At 50.0% G+C, this 19,044-nt stretch overlaps 1 protein-coding gene across 1 annotated transcript in view; it reads left to right on the top strand.

The window, feature by feature from the left end:
* The window catches only part of RNF43 (ring finger protein 43), a 127,718-nt gene that overhangs the window by 51,913 nt on the left and 56,761 nt on the right, over positions 1–19,044 (top strand). The window contains exon 2 of the mRNA XM_084650967.1: positions 17,053–17,175. Coding sequence (XP_084507093.1) covers positions 17,053–17,175 — 123 coding nt within the window. The remainder of the gene's footprint in view (positions 1–17,052; positions 17,176–19,044) is intronic.

The raw sequence follows: 19,044 nt of genomic DNA, 5'->3' as shown, positions 1-19,044 counted from the left end.
AGGAGGGGGCTATGGGCTGGGACCGAGGGGTTCGGAGTGTGGGAGGGGGCTCTGGGCTAGGGCAGGGAATTAGGGTGTGGGAGGGGGTGAGGGCTCCAGCTGGGGATGCGGGCTCTGGGGTGGGACCAGAAATTAGGGGTTTGGAGTGTGGGAGCTTTGGGCTGGGGCAGAGGGTTGGTGTGCAGGAGGGGGTGAGGGCTCCAGCTGTGAGTGTGGGCGCTGGGGTTGGGCCAGGGATGAGGGGGTTAAGGTGCAGGAGGGGGCTCAAGGCTGGGGCAGGGGGTTGGGGTATAGCAAGGGATGTGGGGTGCAGGCTATGGGAGGGAGTTTGGGTGCAGGAGGGAGCTCAGGGCTGGGGCAGGGGGTTGGAGCATGGGAGGGGGTGTGGGTTCCAGGCAGCACTTACCTCAGGTGGCTTCTGGAAGCGGTGGCATGTCCCCCCTTCGGCTCCTGGGCGGAGGCATCCGTGGTTTCCGGCCAATGGGAGCTGGGAAGCTGGTGCTCGGGGTGGGGGCAGCACGCAGAATTTGCTGGCTGCTCCTGAGCCTAGGAGCCAGAGGGGGGACATACCGCCGCTTCCGGGAGCCATGCGGAGCCAGGACAGGCAGGGAGCCTGCCTTAGTCCCACTGCCTGCCAACCAGACGGTTAGCAGCCTGGTCGGTGGTGCTGACTGGAGCCGCCAGGGTCCCTTTTCGACCAGGCGTTCCAGTATAAAACCAGGATGCTTGGCAACCCTACCACTGCCCTGAAACACACACACACCTCTACACATGCAGTAAATCAAACACCCCAACACAGCAAAAAGAAAAAGGCTGGAGTTTTGCCACTTATGCCACTCAGGGTTCATCTACATCACTATAAAAGTCACAGCACGGCCACAACTAGCCTGGGTCAGCTGACTTGGGCTCTAGCTATGGCGCTAGAAATTGCCATGTAGGTCTGAGCCCTGGGGCCCTCCCCTCTTGCAGGGTCCTAGAGCCTGGGCTCTAACCCTAGCCCAAATGTCTCCATCACAATTAAACAGCCTGTTAGCCCGAGCCCAGACGTCCACACGGCAATTTTTCAGCCCCAGCGCTCACACCCCACAAACCTGAGTCAGCTGACCCAGGCCAGCTGCAGGGTTATAGACTTACCTTGAAAGGTCCCGCAGACTGGAGGGATGTCTAGTCCCCTCTCCCGAGGCCCATGTCCCGAGTCAGTATTCACAATAGCTTTACTGCTCTGGCACGTCACCTGCAGGTGCACAATGCAGTTGTGTCGCCAGTTAGGCACCCAGTTGTCTTGTAGACCAGCGGTGTGGCTCTGTGGCCATATAGTTCTGCTGTACATTTCCTGCCATGGACTTGTGGTGGGCTTGCCCAGCCAGAGATGGCCAGTGTGAGCGCTCTGCTAGAAGGAAGCCTGAGGAGCAGGGAATGGTAGTGCATTCACCTGCACTTGGAAATCTATCGATTAACAGTCATATTTGCAACACAGCCAAGCGAGAGACCTCTGTCAGGGCTCAGGCCTGACCAGCTTGGGTGCTGCATGCACAGAAGCAGGGACGTTCTCTGCCGGCTCCAAGGATCTCATCATCTGGGTTAGCGACAATGGGGTGGGGCTGCGGTATTTCTAAAGTGCCTGGCACAGCGGTGTCTCAGCCCTGAAGCTTAGCTGCTCAGTGCCCCTGTGGCCAGCTGCCTGGACTTTCTGCATAGGGCTCTCTGGCGTTGGCAGGATACTTTCTGGGCTTGTCGTCCCAAGGTTCCCCTACCCCAGCAACTCCTCTGCCCCAGCCTGGCCTTTGCAATCGCTGTCCCTTGCTGCCACTGAGCACGCAAGCAGATCCCCTATCAGCAAGAGCCTTGGCAGAGGGCAGCAGGCAATGCCATTCTGAATGAGTAGCTGTAACTGCTGGCACAGGAGAGGATCCCAGGCCCAGCCTGTGAGTGCAGCCCACCTGGCTATGCAGAATTGCTGCAATGCCTTGGACATGGGCTGGAATAAAGGGGAGCAATGGCTGAGTGCTGGCATGTCCATGAGGAAGGGATCGTGGGGGAAGCCCTGGTTAGTGAACTGGGTCCAGATTCTAGGACGAGGTCCCTCATTTCTGTGACCTCTGGTGGAAATTCTGCAGCAGTTTCAGCTAAACTGATGAAGGCAGAGCATGGAGCATACAGCATCCACTGTCCTTGGGGCTATGTGGGGGGAAGGAAACTCTTCTATCTGAATGGCATCAGCATCTGGAGGCACTCAGCTTTGTTACATTCTTTATTACAGTCTTTCCTTTGTAGCCCTTTGTGCTGTGAAGAAAGGCAGCAAATGGCAACTGAGTGTGAGTGGCACAGTGACGTCTGCCTGAGCTTGCCAACAGCTCACCCCGTGCCTCCTTGGTGACTCAGCTTTCCACACTGCAGCAGACTGGACATTGACCAGAGTCATGTCTGGTCTCACTGCTGCTGTTCAGAGCCCTGTAGGCTTCCCTGAAGCAGACAGGACTCAGGTGCTGGTGTGGGGGACTCTGAGTGGCAGTGGAGCTAGTCTCTGAGGAGCCGAGCTGAAAAACCAATGCTGGGGGAGGGCACCTTAGCAGAGACCCTCCACCAAGCTTCAGTGGCCAGGAGGCTTTGGGGCGAGAGCTGGAGCAGAGAGGAAATGCTTTTTCTCCCTCCCAGCAGCCAGGGAGGGAGTGGGATGCGGCAGGGACGACACATTTATCAGACATCTCATATTGACCAGGCAGAGACTGGCATGATAAATGGAGCCCCCAAGCAGGGCTGAGGAACAGCACCCTTGCAGGAATCCCAGCACCTCCCCTTCAGCAGGGCTTGGCCTGGACCCCAGGGCCTCCTGGCTCACATCAGTCTCTGTAGTTACAGCCCTCTGGCAGTTAAATTCCCAGGCCCACCGTTTGATTGGGTTAGGGTGAAGAGATGTGTGAAAATGGGGGGGATTGGTGGGAGGGAGAGATTGGGGGGTTAAGTTATACGAAATACTCCATTGGCAGGACACAGCTGGTTTGGTCTTCTGAAATGCAGGGGGCATTGCTTTGGTGGGGGTGGAGGGCATGCTTCACCTTGGTGAAAAGGCTTAGTCTTTGGACTAGAAGGTGTCAGGTATTGTCCAAATGCTCTGGATGCCCCGGAGCCCTTTGGAGAATGAGAGTGTGAGAGTGGTGGGGAGGGAAATGCTGGCAGGAAGGTTGTGAGGGACTGGGCTGGAGCAGGGCTTTGCCCACACTATACACAGAACCAATCAGAGAGCCACCCGCACTGCCAACCCACACTGCTTGAGTCTCACAATACTCCCTGTGTGAAGGTGCCAATGAAGAGTTCCTTGAGGCACTGCCTGGCTGGGGAGCCAGACCTACCTGGAGACGAATCTGGGTGAGGCTCAGAGTGTTCAGACAGGAAATCCCCAGCTAGAGCATCAAGGCTGCAGAGCACATTCCTACTTTTTGTGCCAAGGCCATTACCTAAAAGATTAAATAAGTTTGGTCCCAAGACCAGCCCTTGAGGAACTCCACTGGCAACCTCCTTCTGGCCTGATAGTTCACCTTTCAGCTCAACTCAGTGCCCTCTTTTTTTCAGCCAGCTCCTTACCCACCATACAGTTCCTGTCCTAATTCCCATTTTCTTCAGCGTAATTAATAATTTCCCATTTGGATCTTGCTGAACGTTTTACTGAAGTCCAACTATATTAGATCTACTGCACTTCCATTATCTAGAGAATCAGTTATCTTATCAAAGTAAGAGCTCATGTTAGTCTGGCACAATCTACCTTTGATAAAGCCAGGTTGCATTTACTCCCATTTTCCATATACCTCCATGTCTTTAATTAGTCTTTCATCCACAATTTGTTCTAAATCCTTGCGTATTACTGAGATCAGACTATAGTTACCTGGATCACATTTTTCCCCTTTCTTATATATAAGTACTACCTTTGCTACTCTCTGCCCACATTACCATTCCTAATTTGATAGATTGATTAAAATTCCTTGCTACAGGATTTACAATCTCATGTGCCAGTTCTTTCAGTGTTCTGGGACAGACATTATCCGGTGCCCCGGACTTGAGTGCATACATCTCTTTGAGCTTTGCTTCCACCTTTGATATGGTAATTTCCATTTCCATACACTCATTCTCATCAGCCAGCCTGCTTTTGCCTGCGTGGGCTATATCATCATCCTTATTGAAGACTGAGGCAAAACTCACAAAGGGCCTGAATGACACACGGTTGACTCCTTAAGGTATTTAGGCACCTAAAGATGCAGATAAGTACTTAGTGAGAGTTAGGCACCTGACCTAGGTGCTTGGCACGTGTCTCCTGGGGCAAACTGCAATTGTGGCCACAACTCAGAGAACTGGGTAATTCTGAGGAAGTGAGTTCCCGTGGACACAGCAAGGAACATACTGAGGAGGAGACCACCAGTCCTAAGACGGACCTGCTGCAATGTTTCTTCAGGTGGTGTAAGCAGAAGAGTAACCAAGAGAGACATGCGTCCATCATTGGGGTTCTAATTCCTTCGGCGAAGGCTGGCCCTGGGACTGGCACTCAGCCCTGCAGTGAGCACCATGGCAGAGCGGCAAGGGCTCCCACAGGGTTCCACCTCCTTATTTCCAGTTCTGCCAAATTCACCTTGGCTCCAGCATCTTTTCTGCCTTGAAACTGGACTTTGCTTTTGAGAAGATCCTGGTTCCTCTCTCCACTCTGCCCCTCTCAACTTGCTTTGCTTTAAGAGGACACAGCAGTGATTATTACTACTGCCTTATACAGCTGCCAAGAACTTGCTTGGGCCTTGTCTGCACAGAAGTTTTGCACCTATTTCACTGGCATGGTTTTGCTACTATACAATTAAATTGGTGCAGAACCTGAGTGCAAACAACACTTTATAAGAACATATAAGTTACACAAGGGAATGATAAAGCTGTGTTTAGAATACTGGAAAGCTGCAGTGCTATGAACTGGGCAGCCCTGTAATCCTTGGGTGCTGCCACCTTGATCACTCTAAAAAGAACCAACCAGATGTTATGGTGTCACAGCAGGAAGACCTGAGAGACAGGAGCCTGCAGTCAGAGTTACTGGGGACAGTGACAGGAGATTGCCACAGCTCTGTATCTGACAAGAAATGTAAATAGTCCCTGGGTGCACACACTGAGGCAGCCCTCTGCTCCTGATAAAATACAAATCTCCCTTCCAAAGCTCTGTGGAAATCTCCTGCTGTTCCCTGTGGTGCTGCCTCCAGCCCTGCTTTCCCCGCTGTGTGTGGATGAAGGAGTTCTGGCTGCCATACGGCTGCTTCCTGCACCCCTAGTTCGTATTCAAATAGTTTCCAGATAGGGGACATACAAGAACAAATTACAAGAGCTTTAGCCATGTCTGAAGCTGGAATAAGTGAGGAGAAACTGCTTGTATCCCATTATATTTCCCTTTCCAAAGGTGGTGTCCCTAAGCCTTCTCTGCCTGCAGCCTGGGTACTCCAGGTCCAGCCTAGAAAGTTCCCTGGCTGAGTTTGCACTGAGATGGTGCGGGGTCCTGAGCATGGGGCCAAGCTTCTCCCCTGCAAGTGGATTCTGGGTCTCATTAGCCAAGAACTGGCTCTGCACAGTTTTTGTCTCACTCAAGATTGTAAGGACCAGACCCAATGTCCACCCGACCCTGACATGCTGAGCTCTGTGGAAAAACCTGCTTCTAAAAGAACAGCATAGGCTCTGCCTGGGACGGGGGATGGGCCCATCAGCCATATCTCTGCTCCAGCAGTCCTGAACCGTGACCACTGCTTGCTCAGAGAGTAAGGCAGAGGGGTGGTCAGAAAAGGTGCAAGTCATGTTCAGGGACTCTGCACCAGTGGCCACCTGGCAGCAAGTTTAGTCTCTCCTAATTTCATTTGGGGATTTGGCTAGTTCCATTCCACTAATTCCACCTGAGGTTTAGTTCTGAGCCAATCAGTCCATTCAGGGTCATCTGTTGATTTTCTTACACATATCGGTGAGTAGGTACTCACATGAATAGACTTCAGTGGGAATAGGGTGCTCTGAGCTTGGCCAATATTCCTGCTGCTTTTCTGCTGTTCATGCTCTCATGTTAACCTGCTCTGGCTAGTGTCCAAGGCACACCCTCTGTGCCAGCAGCAACCCGGCAGGACAGGGACAGGCCGACAGCAGACATTTTCAGTGCAAAGCGGCTTTGCTTGGCAAGGGAGTTCAGCCAGACCACAGGGACAAACAGACCCACAACTGGCCCCTCACAATATAGAATAAAAATGAGGGTCTCTGCATTATCCTAACCATGAATCCCACAACAACTGCCCTCCTGGCTTCCTGGCTGGATTCTTACATTACCCCTCACAGCACTGCTAGCATTTCACTCACTCGCCTAGCCCCTTTGGGAGTTGGTGAAGCAACTTGCAATTATTATTCATGCTATTAATTACTGGTATTCTGGTAAGCCAAGGAGGCCCAGACAGGCTCAGGGCCCCGTTGTGCTGAGCATTATAGGCACACAGAACAAAGAAACAGACCCTGCTCCAAAGAGCCTGCAAGCAGCCTGACCAGCGGCTACCCAAATAAGAGCATGTCGCAGCTCCTGTGCAATCCCAAAAATGTGCTAACCTCTCAGGAATTCAGCATAGCCCGAGGTGGAACCAGCACTCTAACCTTGCCCGCAGGGTCTGTCTACATTACGCAGTAAACCTGGGTCCATGTGACCCACGCTTGCAAACCTGTTCTTTGCAAGACTCACATGTGAGTACCCACAATGTATTGCTATGCATGCCTCATTCCTGTGCCAGCCGCTCCATACTGTGGTACGCAGATGTGTCAGAAGCTGAGGCTTCTGAGGAGCGTATCCTAGGGTTCTTAGCACCCTTACTAGCTCCAGAGCTTGATTTGTGATGTATTGTGGGAGAACTTGTCTGTCCCTCCCATGGCACTTGCCTGAAGTGCTCTTAGCCTACCAACACATCCAGCTGAGCCATTTTGCATATTCCCTGCAACAGGAGTCAGCAGTGTGACTCCAGCACTGGTGGAAGACCTTTTCCTGGTTGCAATTTCCTTGCTATTTCAGGATTCAGGCAGAGCATCTGTGAGGTGCTGGTGGAGATTTCAGTGGCAGTATTTGTCCTGTTGAAGGCAACTCTGAGAGGAGAGTACAGCCATGGCATCCACAGTCCAGTTGATGCAGCTGATGCCTGCTGCCAGTGCTGCAGACACTCCACAGGTAGCAGCTCCTGGAGCAGGGCCACAAGCACAGACTGGTGGGATAACATTGTTCTGTGGACCTGGTATGACCAACAGATGCTCCAGAAATTTTGCATGAAGAAGCAGATGTTCCTGGACCTGTACGAGCACCAGGCACTGACATTTCACCACCAGGGCACACAGGAGGGAAGCCATACCAGTCCATAAGCAGGTTGCTATAGCCATCTGGAAGCTGGCTACTCCAGAATGCTACCGGTCGATGGCAAACCAGTATGTTGTTGGCAAGTAAACTGTTGGGGTTCAGGTGTTGGAATCTTGCAAGGAGATCAGGACTGTGGTTTACCCAAAAGTGGTGGGCATAAACAATGCTACTGAAATAAGTGCCAGCTTTGAGAGACTGCATGGGGTACTGATGGGACTTATGTGCCCATAACTTTTTCTCCAAAAGGAGCAAATGAGTACATAACTGTAAAGGGTAATACTCCATCATTATGCAGGCTTTGGTCAACCACAGAGGCAGGTTCATGGGTGCCAATGTGGGATGTACTGGCAAGGTGCATGATGCCAGGTTTTTTTCAAAGATCAGGACTTCACCTTCATGGACAAGCAGGGAGCTTACTCCTTCTCGATGACATTGTTATAAATGGAGTAAAGCTTATGCTCAAATAAATTTGTCAGTCTCTAAGGTGCCACAAGTACTCCTTTTCTTTCTGTCTCCACTGTTATTCTAGGACAGTGACTCTCAGCCTTTCCAGACTACTGTGCCCCTTTCAGGAGTCTGATTCGTCTTGCGTACCCCCAAGTTTTATGTCACTTAAAAACGACTTGCTTACAAAATCAGACATAAAAATACAAAAGTGTCACAGCATGCTAGTACTGAAAAATGCTTATTTTCTCACTTTCACCATATAATTATAAAATAAATCAATTGGAATATAAATATTGTACTTACATTTTATAGAGAAGTATAAACAAGTCATTGTATGAAATTATCATTTGTACTGACTTGGCTAGTGTTTTTTATGTAGCCTGTTGTAAAACTAGGCAAATATCTAGATGAGTTGATCCTGGAAGACCTCTGAGTACCCCTGGGGTACGCATATCCCTGGTTGAGAACCACTGTTCTAGGGGGCCTCACATATCCCCTTCTACCAGGGTGTGGAAGTCCCAGAAGACTGGAAAAAGGCTAATGTAGTGCCAATCTTTAAAAAAGGGAAGAAGGAGGATCCTGGGAACTACAAGCCAGTCAGCCTCACCTCAGTCCCCGGAAAAATCATGGAGCAGGTCCTCAAGGAATCAATTCTGAAGCACTTAGATGAGAGGAAAGTGATCAGGAACAGTCAGCATGGATTCACCAAGAGCAAGTCATGCCTGACAATCTAATTGCCTTCTATGATGAGGTAACTGGCTCTGTGGATGAGGGGAAAGCAGTGGACGTGTTATTCCTTGACTTTAGCAAAGCTTTTGACACGGTCTCCCACAGTATTCTTGTCAGCAAGTTAAAGAAGTATGGGCTGGATGGATGCACTACAAGGTGGGTAGAAAGTTGGCTAGATTGTCGGGCTCAATGGGTAGTGATCAATGGCTCCATGTCTAGTTGGCAGCCGGTATCAAGTGGAGTGCCCCAAGGGTCAGTCCTGGGGCTGGTTTTGTTCAATATCTTCATTAATGATCTGGAGGATGGTGTGGATTGCACCCTCAGCAAGTTTGCAGGTGACACTAAACTGGGAGGAGTGGTAGATACGCTGGAGGTAGGGATAGGATACAGAGGGACCTAGACAAATTGGAGGATAGGGCCAAAAGAAATCTGATGAGGTTCAACAAGGACAAGTGCAGAGTTCTGCACTTAGGACAGAAGAATCCAATGCACCGCTACAGACTAGGGACCGAACGGCTAGGCAGCAGTTCTGCAGAAAAGGACCTAGGGGTGACAGTGGACGAAAAGCTGGATATGAGTCAACAGTGTGCCCTTGTTGCCAAGAAGGCCAATGGCATTTTGGGCTGTATAAGTAGGGGCATTGCCAGCAGATTGGGGGACACGATCGTTCCCCTCTATTCGACATTGGTGAGGCCTCATCTGGAGTACTGTTTCCAGTGTTGGGCCCCACACTACAAGAAGGATGTGGAAAAATTGGAGAGAGTCCAGCGAAGGGCAACAAAAATGATTAGGGGTCTGGAACACATGACTTATGAGGAGAGGCTGAGAGAACTGGGATTGTTTAGTCTACAGAAGAGAAGAATGAGGGGAGATTTGATAGCTGCTTTTAACTACCTGAAAGGTGGATCCAAAGAGGATCGATCTAGACTATTCTCGGTGATAACAGATGACAGGACAAGGAGTAATGGTCTCAAGTTGCAGTGGGGGAGATTTAGGTTGGATATTAGGAAAAACTTTTTCACTAGGAGGGTGGTGAAACACTGGAATGCGTTACCTAGGGTGGTGGTGGAATCCCCTTCCTTAGAAGTTTTTAAGGTCAGGCTTGACAAAGCCCTGGCTGGGATGATTTAATTGGGGATTGGTCCTGCTCTGGGCAGGGGGTTGGACTAGATGACCTCCGGAGGTCTCTTCCAACTCTGATATTCTATGATTCTATGATTCTATGATGGGGTGTACAAACCCCACACAGGGTAACAAGGGGTTAAGGAACTGCTCTGGGTCCAGCTAGCCCCGCCCCACCACACCTGTAGGAAATGCACCAACTGGAGGAGGAGTTAAAAGGCAGGGGAGAAGCTCACTTGGGGTAGACCAGGGAAGAGAACAGACCTGCAACCTGCAGCTCCAGCAGAGCAAAGCTGAGGGAAGACAGAATTTGTCCCTTAGATAACTTCCCAAAGGTCCTTTCCTGAGGAAAGGGAGGACCTGCCCCAGGAACAGCCTGAGAGAGCAGCAGGGGAAAGCCCTAAGACTGTAATGAATGGACTATAAGGTAGATAGAAAGCTGGCTAGATTGTCGAGCTCAATGGGTAGTGATCAATGGCTCGGTGTCTAGTTGGCAGCCAGTATCAAGCAGAGTGCCCCAGGGGTTGGTCCCGGGGCTGGTTTTGTTCAACATCTTTTATTAATGATCTGGATGATGGGATTAATTGCACCCTCAGCAAGTTCGCAGATGACACTAAGATGGGTGAGAAGTAGATACGATGGAGGGTAGGGATAGGGTGCAGGGTGACCTAGACAAATTGGAGGATTGGGCCAAAAGAAATCTGATGAAGCTTAACAAGGACAAGTGCAGAGTTCTGCACTTAGGAAGGAAGAATCTCATGCACAACTACAGTCTGGGGACCGACTGGCTAAGCAGCAGTTCTGCAGAGAAGGACCTAGGGATTACAGTGGATGAGAAGCTGAATATGAGTCAACAGTGTGCCCTTGTTGCCAAGAAAGTCAATGGCATATTGCCAGCAGATTGAGGGACGTGATCATTCCCCTCTATTCGGCATTGGTGAGGCTTCATCTGGAGTACTGTGTCCAGTTTTGGGCCCCACACTACAAGAAATGAAGTGGAAAAATGGGAAAGAGCGCAGTGGAGGGCAACAAAATGATTAGGGGGCTGGAGCACATGATTTATGAGGAGAGGCTGAGGGAACTGGGATTATTTAGTCTGTAGAAGAGAAGAATGAGGGGGGATTTGATAGCTGCTTTCAACTACCTGAAAGGGGGTTCCAAAGAGGATGGTTCTAGACTGTTCTCAGTGGTAGAAGAGGACAGGACAAGGAGTAATGGTCTCAAGTTGCAGTGGGGGAGGTTTAGGTTGGACATTAGGAAAAACTTTTTCACTAGGAGGGTGGTGAAGCACTGGAATGAGTTACCTAGGGAGGTGGTGGAATCTCCATCCTTAGAGGTTTTTAAGTTCCATCTTGACAAAGTCTTGGCTGGGATGATTGGGTTGGTCCTGCTTTGAGCAGGGGATTGGACTAGATGACTTCCTGAGGTCTCTTCCAACCCTAATATTCTATGATTCTGTGACTGAGCTGGCCCAGAAGGGGGGCCATGCCATGGCAGAGAGAGAGAGAGAGAGAGAGAGAGAGCACTACCCCAGTATAGGCAGCAGCCAGAAGGTGCTTTGTTGTGAGCAGACACCCTTCGCACTGCCTAGACCCAGACGGTGATGTTGGGACAATTGCAGGAAAGGGGGAGTGATAGGAAGTTGTCCAGGGAGGGCGGTCTTAAGCAACCCTTGGTTGTCAGATCGCTGACAGCCTTCAAAGGGCCCTGGGTCAGAGCCTGGTGGAGCGAGAGGGCTCACACTCCCCTACCAACAACCCCCAGCAAGTCATGGGTCTAAGCCCTGACCACTAGGTGACGCTTCCCTATCAACTACCCCTTGAAAGAGGATCATTACACATGTTTGTAAAACCGTTCACTGACTTGAGAGGCCTGACAAAGAAGGTTCAGTTACATGCTCAGTAGCTGTATGATGGTGGTGGAATGCACATTTGGAAGGTTGAAGTCAAGATGCTGCTGCCTTCAGAACCATTTGGATGCCAGTGTTGTCAAAACCAGCTGCATTATTGTGCTCTGCTGTGCACTGCACAATGTGTGCGAGATGAAAGGTGAACTGATTAACCAGGAGTGGACTTAAGGCACTGTTGGATAGCAGGAACGTTACATGAAATCAGAAAATGCACCTATCACTACGGGGCAGGATCCCCATGTGCCTGGGACAGCAGTGATGGTTTGTGCACCCACATGATGTATTTCCAGGGTGCTAAGGATAATGGAGAATGAAGTAATATAGTTACTCTACACTTAAATTACCCCACACATATCCTCTTGATTTTTAAACCAATCTCATGATTTTGGGGGGACCTAACTCATGATTTTTGAATTCTTGAGGTTGGCAATACTCTTATTCATACAAATTAGTACAAGTTTTCTATCACAATATTCATTGCAACAAGCTTCATGGGCACAGCAAAGCAAGGTGCAAAACAACTTGCCATCACATGCCTCTTCCAAGACTGGGGGCTGGCATTCCAAAATAAAGGGGGAAAGATTTTATCATTGTTACCATGGAGACTGGACTAAGAACAATAACTACTTGTTTTAATTTTCTCAGCTTCCCCAACTCCTCCACCTAAAGTACACTGACTCTCAAGGACAGTCTCTCATACATTAGGACATAGAAATTAATTCATTAAACTTTATTTATTAATATAACAGTTTGATCAAAGGGACAAGCTCTGATTTTGGTGACCCTGGTGAGGAAACGTATTTAAGTGGGTGGCACTATATTCACACTTGGGTGACAGAGAGCAGAATGTTGCCCGTAGTCTCAAAGGTTTAGACGGACAATAAGGGAGCCTTTAGCTTCAGCAGGGAACTTTACCTTGTTACGTTCCAAGTGTGGCAGCTACCAGCAGAGAGCGATAATACAGGAGTGGATTAGGCTCATTTCACCCAGAGCCATATGCTGCCGCACTCCTTCTGATCTTGCTTAAATCTCGTTCTCACCACATGGTCTCATACATAATTACATAAGACACACATAACAAAGAAGCACTCATGCAGGAAGTGAACCCGCCCTGGAGTTCTCTCTAGCTCGCACACAAGCTTCATCGGCCCCCAGGCCAAGGGACGGACATGGCAGCTCAGTTTACAGGGCCCCTCGTGTTCCATTAGGTTCCAGAGAACGGGCCAGATAAGTGCAATGGTTTCAGTGATCAGATATGAGCATGTCCAGGATAGCTGGGTTCCTGCTAATAGCTCCACCCTGTGGTGGAACTGCCTTGTGTTTTTTGCTGCACTGGTTTGGTAACAAAGCAGCTATGTAGCTCTTGGCCCAGACAGGTTATGGAAACACCTGCATGCTACAGCATCCAGGAGCTAGGGGCTGGAAGAACAGATCAGGGGCGGAGGGATAGCTCAGTGGTTTGAGCATTGGCCTGCTAAACCCAGGGTTGAGAGTTCAATCCTTGAGGGGGCCATTTAGGGATCTGGGGCAAAAATTGGGGATTGGTCCTGCTTTGAGCAGGGGTTGTACTAGATGACCTCCTGAGGTCCCTTCCAACCCTGATAGTCTATGATTCTATGATCAGGCCACAGCAAGCTTTGAACAGGCCTGGTGGGGAAAGGAAACACTATTGGAAGGGCTCCGGGGGTGAAAGCGCAATCCCCTCCTGCTCCAGTCAAAGGCACATGGTGTAAGGCCCCAGGGGACTCCCATAACAATGAGCCATACAAGCACTGCAGTGACAGTCACTGACCCACACAGCAGAGTGCTGGGCTCCAGCAGCCCCCTACCTCCCCTTGCCCTGGAACCAGGTCGCTGCTGTCCCTGAGGGGCTGAGTCAGTCAAGGGGTTGGCTGCTTGCCCTCAGGGAAGAGAGGACCTCCAGGTCACTCCGCTCAGCATTCTGTTCCCAGGGCTCTACCAGCCCCAGGGAGGATCCTCTGCATTTCCTAGGGTCGTAACTGATTTCCTGGCCCTTGCCAGCATCACCAGGCCCAGTGGAGCTGGGCCCCTCCTGGCCTGAACAAGGGTATCACTGAGGCCTGAAGGGCTTGTGCTCCCTACCTCCCAAAAGAAACAAAGAGTGAGGCCCAATGCTGCTGGGCCGGCGTTCTGGGGAAAGAGAGAAAGGCCCAGCCCTGTCTAGTCTGGGGCTGGGGGTGGTTAGTGCCATGTGGCTCTTACAGAGCTAAACACCAAGCGGGGAAACCCTCACTGCCCAGTAGACAACGCAAAGGGACTGTAGGCCTCCCCTGGCGACGCTCCTGCCTCAGGGAGCCCCCCCTCCACAGCCATCTGCCACCGCAGGAGCCTCTGTCAAGGATAAGAGAAAGTTTGGCGTGGCTCTTACTAAGCCTGTACTGTTCCTCTGCTGGGGATGGACCCATCCAGGCCAAGGCAGGTTGGGACACAAACAAGCAGGCCTCTGCACTTCCCAAATCAGTGCTGGTGGCCCAGCAGGTTTAGGATCTGGAAGGCCTTGTCCTGAATGCTGAGGTGAGTCAGGGGGTGGAGGTGACACTCCCTCCCTGCCCCCCATGGGAGCTGGCCTTGGCTCCACCGTGTGAGCCTGGCATGAGCCGCCTGGCATTGCCGCTCGCCCCCGCAAAGTTCCTCCATGCCTCCATAAGGCGGTGTGCCCCACAATTTGAAAACCTCTGCTGTAGGTATTTTACCTTTCATAGCCCATCCCCACAGTGCCCTTGGCACCCTATCCCCCACCAGTCTCAAAGTTGCCTGGAAATGAAGGTAGCTTGTTTAAATCATTAATAAAAATTGTACAATGGGCCTGTCCCAATACTTAGCCCCATGAAACTCCCCTCCTCCTGAGCCTCCAGGAGGGGCACCCCCCATTCCATCCCTCTAACCAGCCCTTTGCCTAACTAAGTGCTGTAGCATCACGCCCAGGGGTAGTTGCTGTGTGACCTAGACTACCATGTGCGGCTGTAGGTAATTCTTTGGGCAGCCCAGATGATGATGATTGATGCTTGCTGTTATTTTATTTGATTAGCTGAGGGAAGCGGTCAGGGGCCCCGCCAGGTGGGGCCGTCATCCTGGGCACAGCACAGGCACAGTCCCTGCTCCGGCGAGCTCGGGGGCATGGCGCAAGGAAATGTGACAAACGGGCATTCCTAGCTGGCAGAGGGAGGCAGTGGGGGGCAGGTGAAAAGAGAGCAAAGCCAGTAAGTTGAGAGGGGCGGTGTTCTGCATGGGAGGCCAAAGAGCCTCATGGAGGCTGCAAGGAGGAGGGTGCCATGGAGAGGCAGGGATGAGGAATCAGGTGGCAGCACGTGGAACCAATCGAATTCATTGGCAAGTTTTCTAGGAGCAAATAATTGAATCCTCAATCAAAAATGTAACTATTTGATTTTTTTTTTTGTATCCTTAACATGGGAGGAAGAGGAAGGCAAAGCCCTGGGGGAGTGAAATAGCCCTGGTTGGGACAGGAGGTCTCTGGGTGGTGTAGGGAGGGAGGGAATTGAGAGATCTCCATTGGGAGAGGTGTAAGTTAGGGGCCTGGGTGACTGTAATTTATTTCCTTTCCATTATATGGTTGGCTTTAATCATGTCCTTCCAGAGTTTGGGGTGGCAGGGATGCTGATTTCATTCTATTGTGATCCATGAGCACAGCAGGGATTGCTACACTGGATGAGCTGGTGCAGGTCTGCTTTGTTCTTTCTCCACCAGTTTTGTGGGCTGCAGCAGATGTTCACAGTTGTTTCTTTTTTATTTTTCATTCCTTGTTTCCTTACTCTAGGAATTTTTCCCATTGCACTCTCTTCTGGCAAAGTCTCACTCCCATTTTGAAGGAACATAGGAATTCCAAGCCTGGCTCACAGCTGAGTTCCATCCAATCTAGTGCCCTTTGTCTGACAGTGGCCAGTACTGTGCTTCAGAGGAAGCTGCAGAAACTCTGCAGTAGCTGCTGCAGAATACTCTGTACCCCTGAATGTGTCATCCTGATCCCTCAAAGTCAGAGACTGGGGTCATCACTGAACCAGAAGGGTGTATCTCCTGGGATTCTCTCTCTTCCAAAGCTCTTCTTTTAGCATTAACTATTGTGACTCTGGATGCTCTTGTAATACAGATACACGTCTAGTCCTTTGAATCTTGCTAAATTCGTGGCTTCAATAACTTCATGTGGCAGTGAGTTCCACAGTTTAATTATGTATTGGGTGAAAAAATATTTCCTTTTCTCAGTTTTAAATTTGCTGCCTTTCAATGTTATCAAATGCCCCCCATTTTCTCATGTTCTCTTCTGCTCCCAGTCTATTGTCTCTGCACCATTAATTATTACATCTCTTTATTATGTCCCCAATGTTGCCAACTCTGTTGATTTTTTTTTTTGTGAGTCTCACAGTATTTGGTATTCTTCTTCTTAAAACCCCAACATCTAGAGTTGGTTAATTATGTGGGAATCTCAGCTTTCATTGAAAAGTACATTTCTAGCAGCTCTCCTAGTTGCCGAGAAAAGCTTGAAAATTATCTTAGTGTAACCTAAAGGCTCAGAAATCAACAGCCATCAGGCATGTTGCAAGTTATGGCAACCTCTCTGGCCAGAGTAGAGCATGTACTGTCTATGGTGCCACCCACTTTTGCCTCTAGCTCCACCCCCATTATGCCTCAGTGTCCCCATCTGTAACATGGGAGTGATGATAGTGACCTGGTTCATGCGGAATGGGTGGTTGGAAGAACTGATAGTGGCAAAGCATATTAGGACCTTTGGATGAACGGTTCCAATCACAGCATCTGCTGCTTGTAGGGGATTAAGCCGTGCATTCCAGTTACTGCTGTGGGACCCCTTGAGCTGACTTACCCAGGTCTGACTCACCAGGTCATGGTAACCTGTGCTTTTTTACTCATCCCCCTCCCGCACTGTCGCTCTTGGGCACTCTCCCCACTTAAGAAGTGTTGTGTCCAACTCCAGCCAAACAGCAAAGGCTGGTTAGTGAGTGCAAAGCTTAAAGAGCAGCAGGCTCCTGCCCTACCTCAGGCTTCATTAGCGCAGCTCTCGCTGCACTGGGCAATGCACTAGAGTTTGCTGCTTTGTGAAGGAGTTTCTAAGTGAGACCTGATTTGCAAAGGCACCTGCACTGTCCCTGAGCTAGGCTCCTGGCTGATGGAGCCTCTCTCCCCATATGCTGTCTCAATGGCTGAGATTAGTGGGCACAGCCTGGTGTGGTGTTTGTGGGTAGGGATATGGCATTCTTGGGTAGACCTGCCTGACCCTTTTTGCTGGCCAATGGTGTAAATCCCACCTGGTCACTGGACCAATAGCCTGACCCTGCTGAGCTCCTTGAATGTTGGCTTAGGGATCCCGCACAATACCTAGACACTAGCAGGATGGACACAGTGTTTAAAATAAAAACTGACATGCCCATTATGCTCAATGAGATCTGAGTTCCCTTGTTCTTTGTGCCCACAGTTCCACCCACTGTCTCTGTGTAACACCAGTGAGGATGAGCACACCAGCTCTGGATTTGTCACTATTGTCAAACTCGAGCGACCGGATCGAGATCTCCACCCCTGTCTGTCATTGGACAACAAGGTATGTGCATGAACGCTCTGAATGGAAATGGCCTGGGCCCTTACGACTAAAGGGACAGGCAGAAATATAGGAGGATGCAGGATGGGTCTCTGTTCCCTCGGCAGGAGGACTGAGCCGGTTTCTGTTCCCATTGCAGCTGGCCCTGGTATCCAAACTTCATAGCACTTGGGACTGAACAGCCTTGTAAACAGTGTAATGTTTTCATAATCTGCGCCTTGGTTCTTTGGGAATTGGTCCTGCTTCGAGCAGGGGGTTGGACTAGATGACCTTCTGGGGTCCCTTCCAACCCTGATATTCTATGATTCTATGATTCTATGATTCTTTGGGACAGGTCAGACCCTTAGCCAGCATCGCAAGAAAACTCTGCTCCTATCCACAGCTTACCCATGCCCCACCCACTGCTGCCCTTCCACACATGCTGTGTGCTCTCCTGCCCACTCCAGTCAGTTATATGTGCCCGACATCAGAAACAGCCACTAGGTCCACACTTCACAGCACAAGGATTTTATTTTGCACCATTTATCCTGAGCACTGAATGAGGCAAGATCCCGTGGAAAATATAATCTGTGACCCTGTAATGAAAGCTGGTATTGGAATTCTTTAGCAGAGAAAGGCAGAGCAAGACTCAGGGGCTGGAAGTTAAAGGCAGACAAATCCAAATAGGAAATAAGGCACAAATACCTAACAACGAAGGTGATTAACTGTTGGAACCAATCTGGAAAGGAAGTGGTGGATTCTGTTTCTTGATATCTTCTAATCCAAACTGGACGCCTTTCTGGAAGATGCTTCAGCCAAACACAAGCTATTGGCCTTATACAGGGTAATGGGGTAAAGTGTGATGGCCTGTACTATACAGGAGGTCAGACCACGTGAACTAGTGGTCCCCTCAGGCTTTAAACTCTGTGAATCCAGCATACACAAGAGGGCAGTGTTAAGGCAGAACAGGGAGATTTATGGCGGCATTTTCTTGAATTTTCAGTGGTTCTGTCTGGAAATTTGACAGCCTCCTAAGTTAGTTTTTTATAAGGAATTTATTCTTATTTCACATTTGTGCGCAGCATTGCAGGTGTGCTTTCCACGGTGAGTGAAATGAAGGACCTGCACAGAGAACTTGCAATGTAGAGACACCCTATTTTGACAAAAAGAAAAGGAGGACGTGTGGCACCTTAGAGACTAACCAATTTCTTTGAGCATAAGCTTTCATGAGCTAAAATAAATTGGTTAGTCTCTAAGGTGCCACAAGTCCTCCTTTTCTTTTTGCGGATACAGACTAACACGGCTGCTACTCTGAAACCTATTTTGACAATGTCTTTTGCAACCTTCGAATGGACTGTTTCCCTTCTGGAAGGGGCTCTGCTTAGCAACTTATTTCTTAGCCATTATGGGCCCCGTCCTGCCACCCCTACTCACATGAGGCTGTACCGCAGTCACCAAGGCATCCCTCTGATTTCACTGGAGTAAGGTACTATCAGCATGAGTCAGGGTGGCAGCACTAGGCCTCTGATGTTTATAGCCTGTTTTCTGTAGTTTTACTCTGTCCTCAATGATTAGTGTCTGTTATGTTGTTCTTAGCTGTAAGAAGGGGAGTTACACCTTTCTGCTCCTCACCTGCTCAGCTCAGGAGTTGGGTGCTGCCCCTTTTCTTTCCCGCTTGGCCTCTTTCAGTGGGTCCTTTGCCACTAGACACTGAATATCTCGTAGAAATGCAGAGAACACCTCTTGGCTTCAGTGGGAAGGAGAGGCATCTCAGTGCTTGGAGGGGTCAGGCCCAATGCTTGCTGCTTGCTCAGTCTGTCCAGGCAGGGCTCAGAAGTTCCCCTGTGGGTCATGCCATTCACCACCAAGGAGTTCCCCATTACCCTGGAGGCC

The sequence above is a fragment of the Lepidochelys olivacea genome (genome assembly GCF_965140295.1).
Source record: "Lepidochelys olivacea isolate rLepOli2 genome assembly, chromosome: 17".
NCBI classification, from domain to species: Eukaryota; Metazoa; Chordata; order Testudines; family Cheloniidae; genus Lepidochelys; species Lepidochelys olivacea.
Note: the sequence above shows the minus strand (reverse complement) of the source record. Positions and strands in the feature narration are given on the sequence as shown.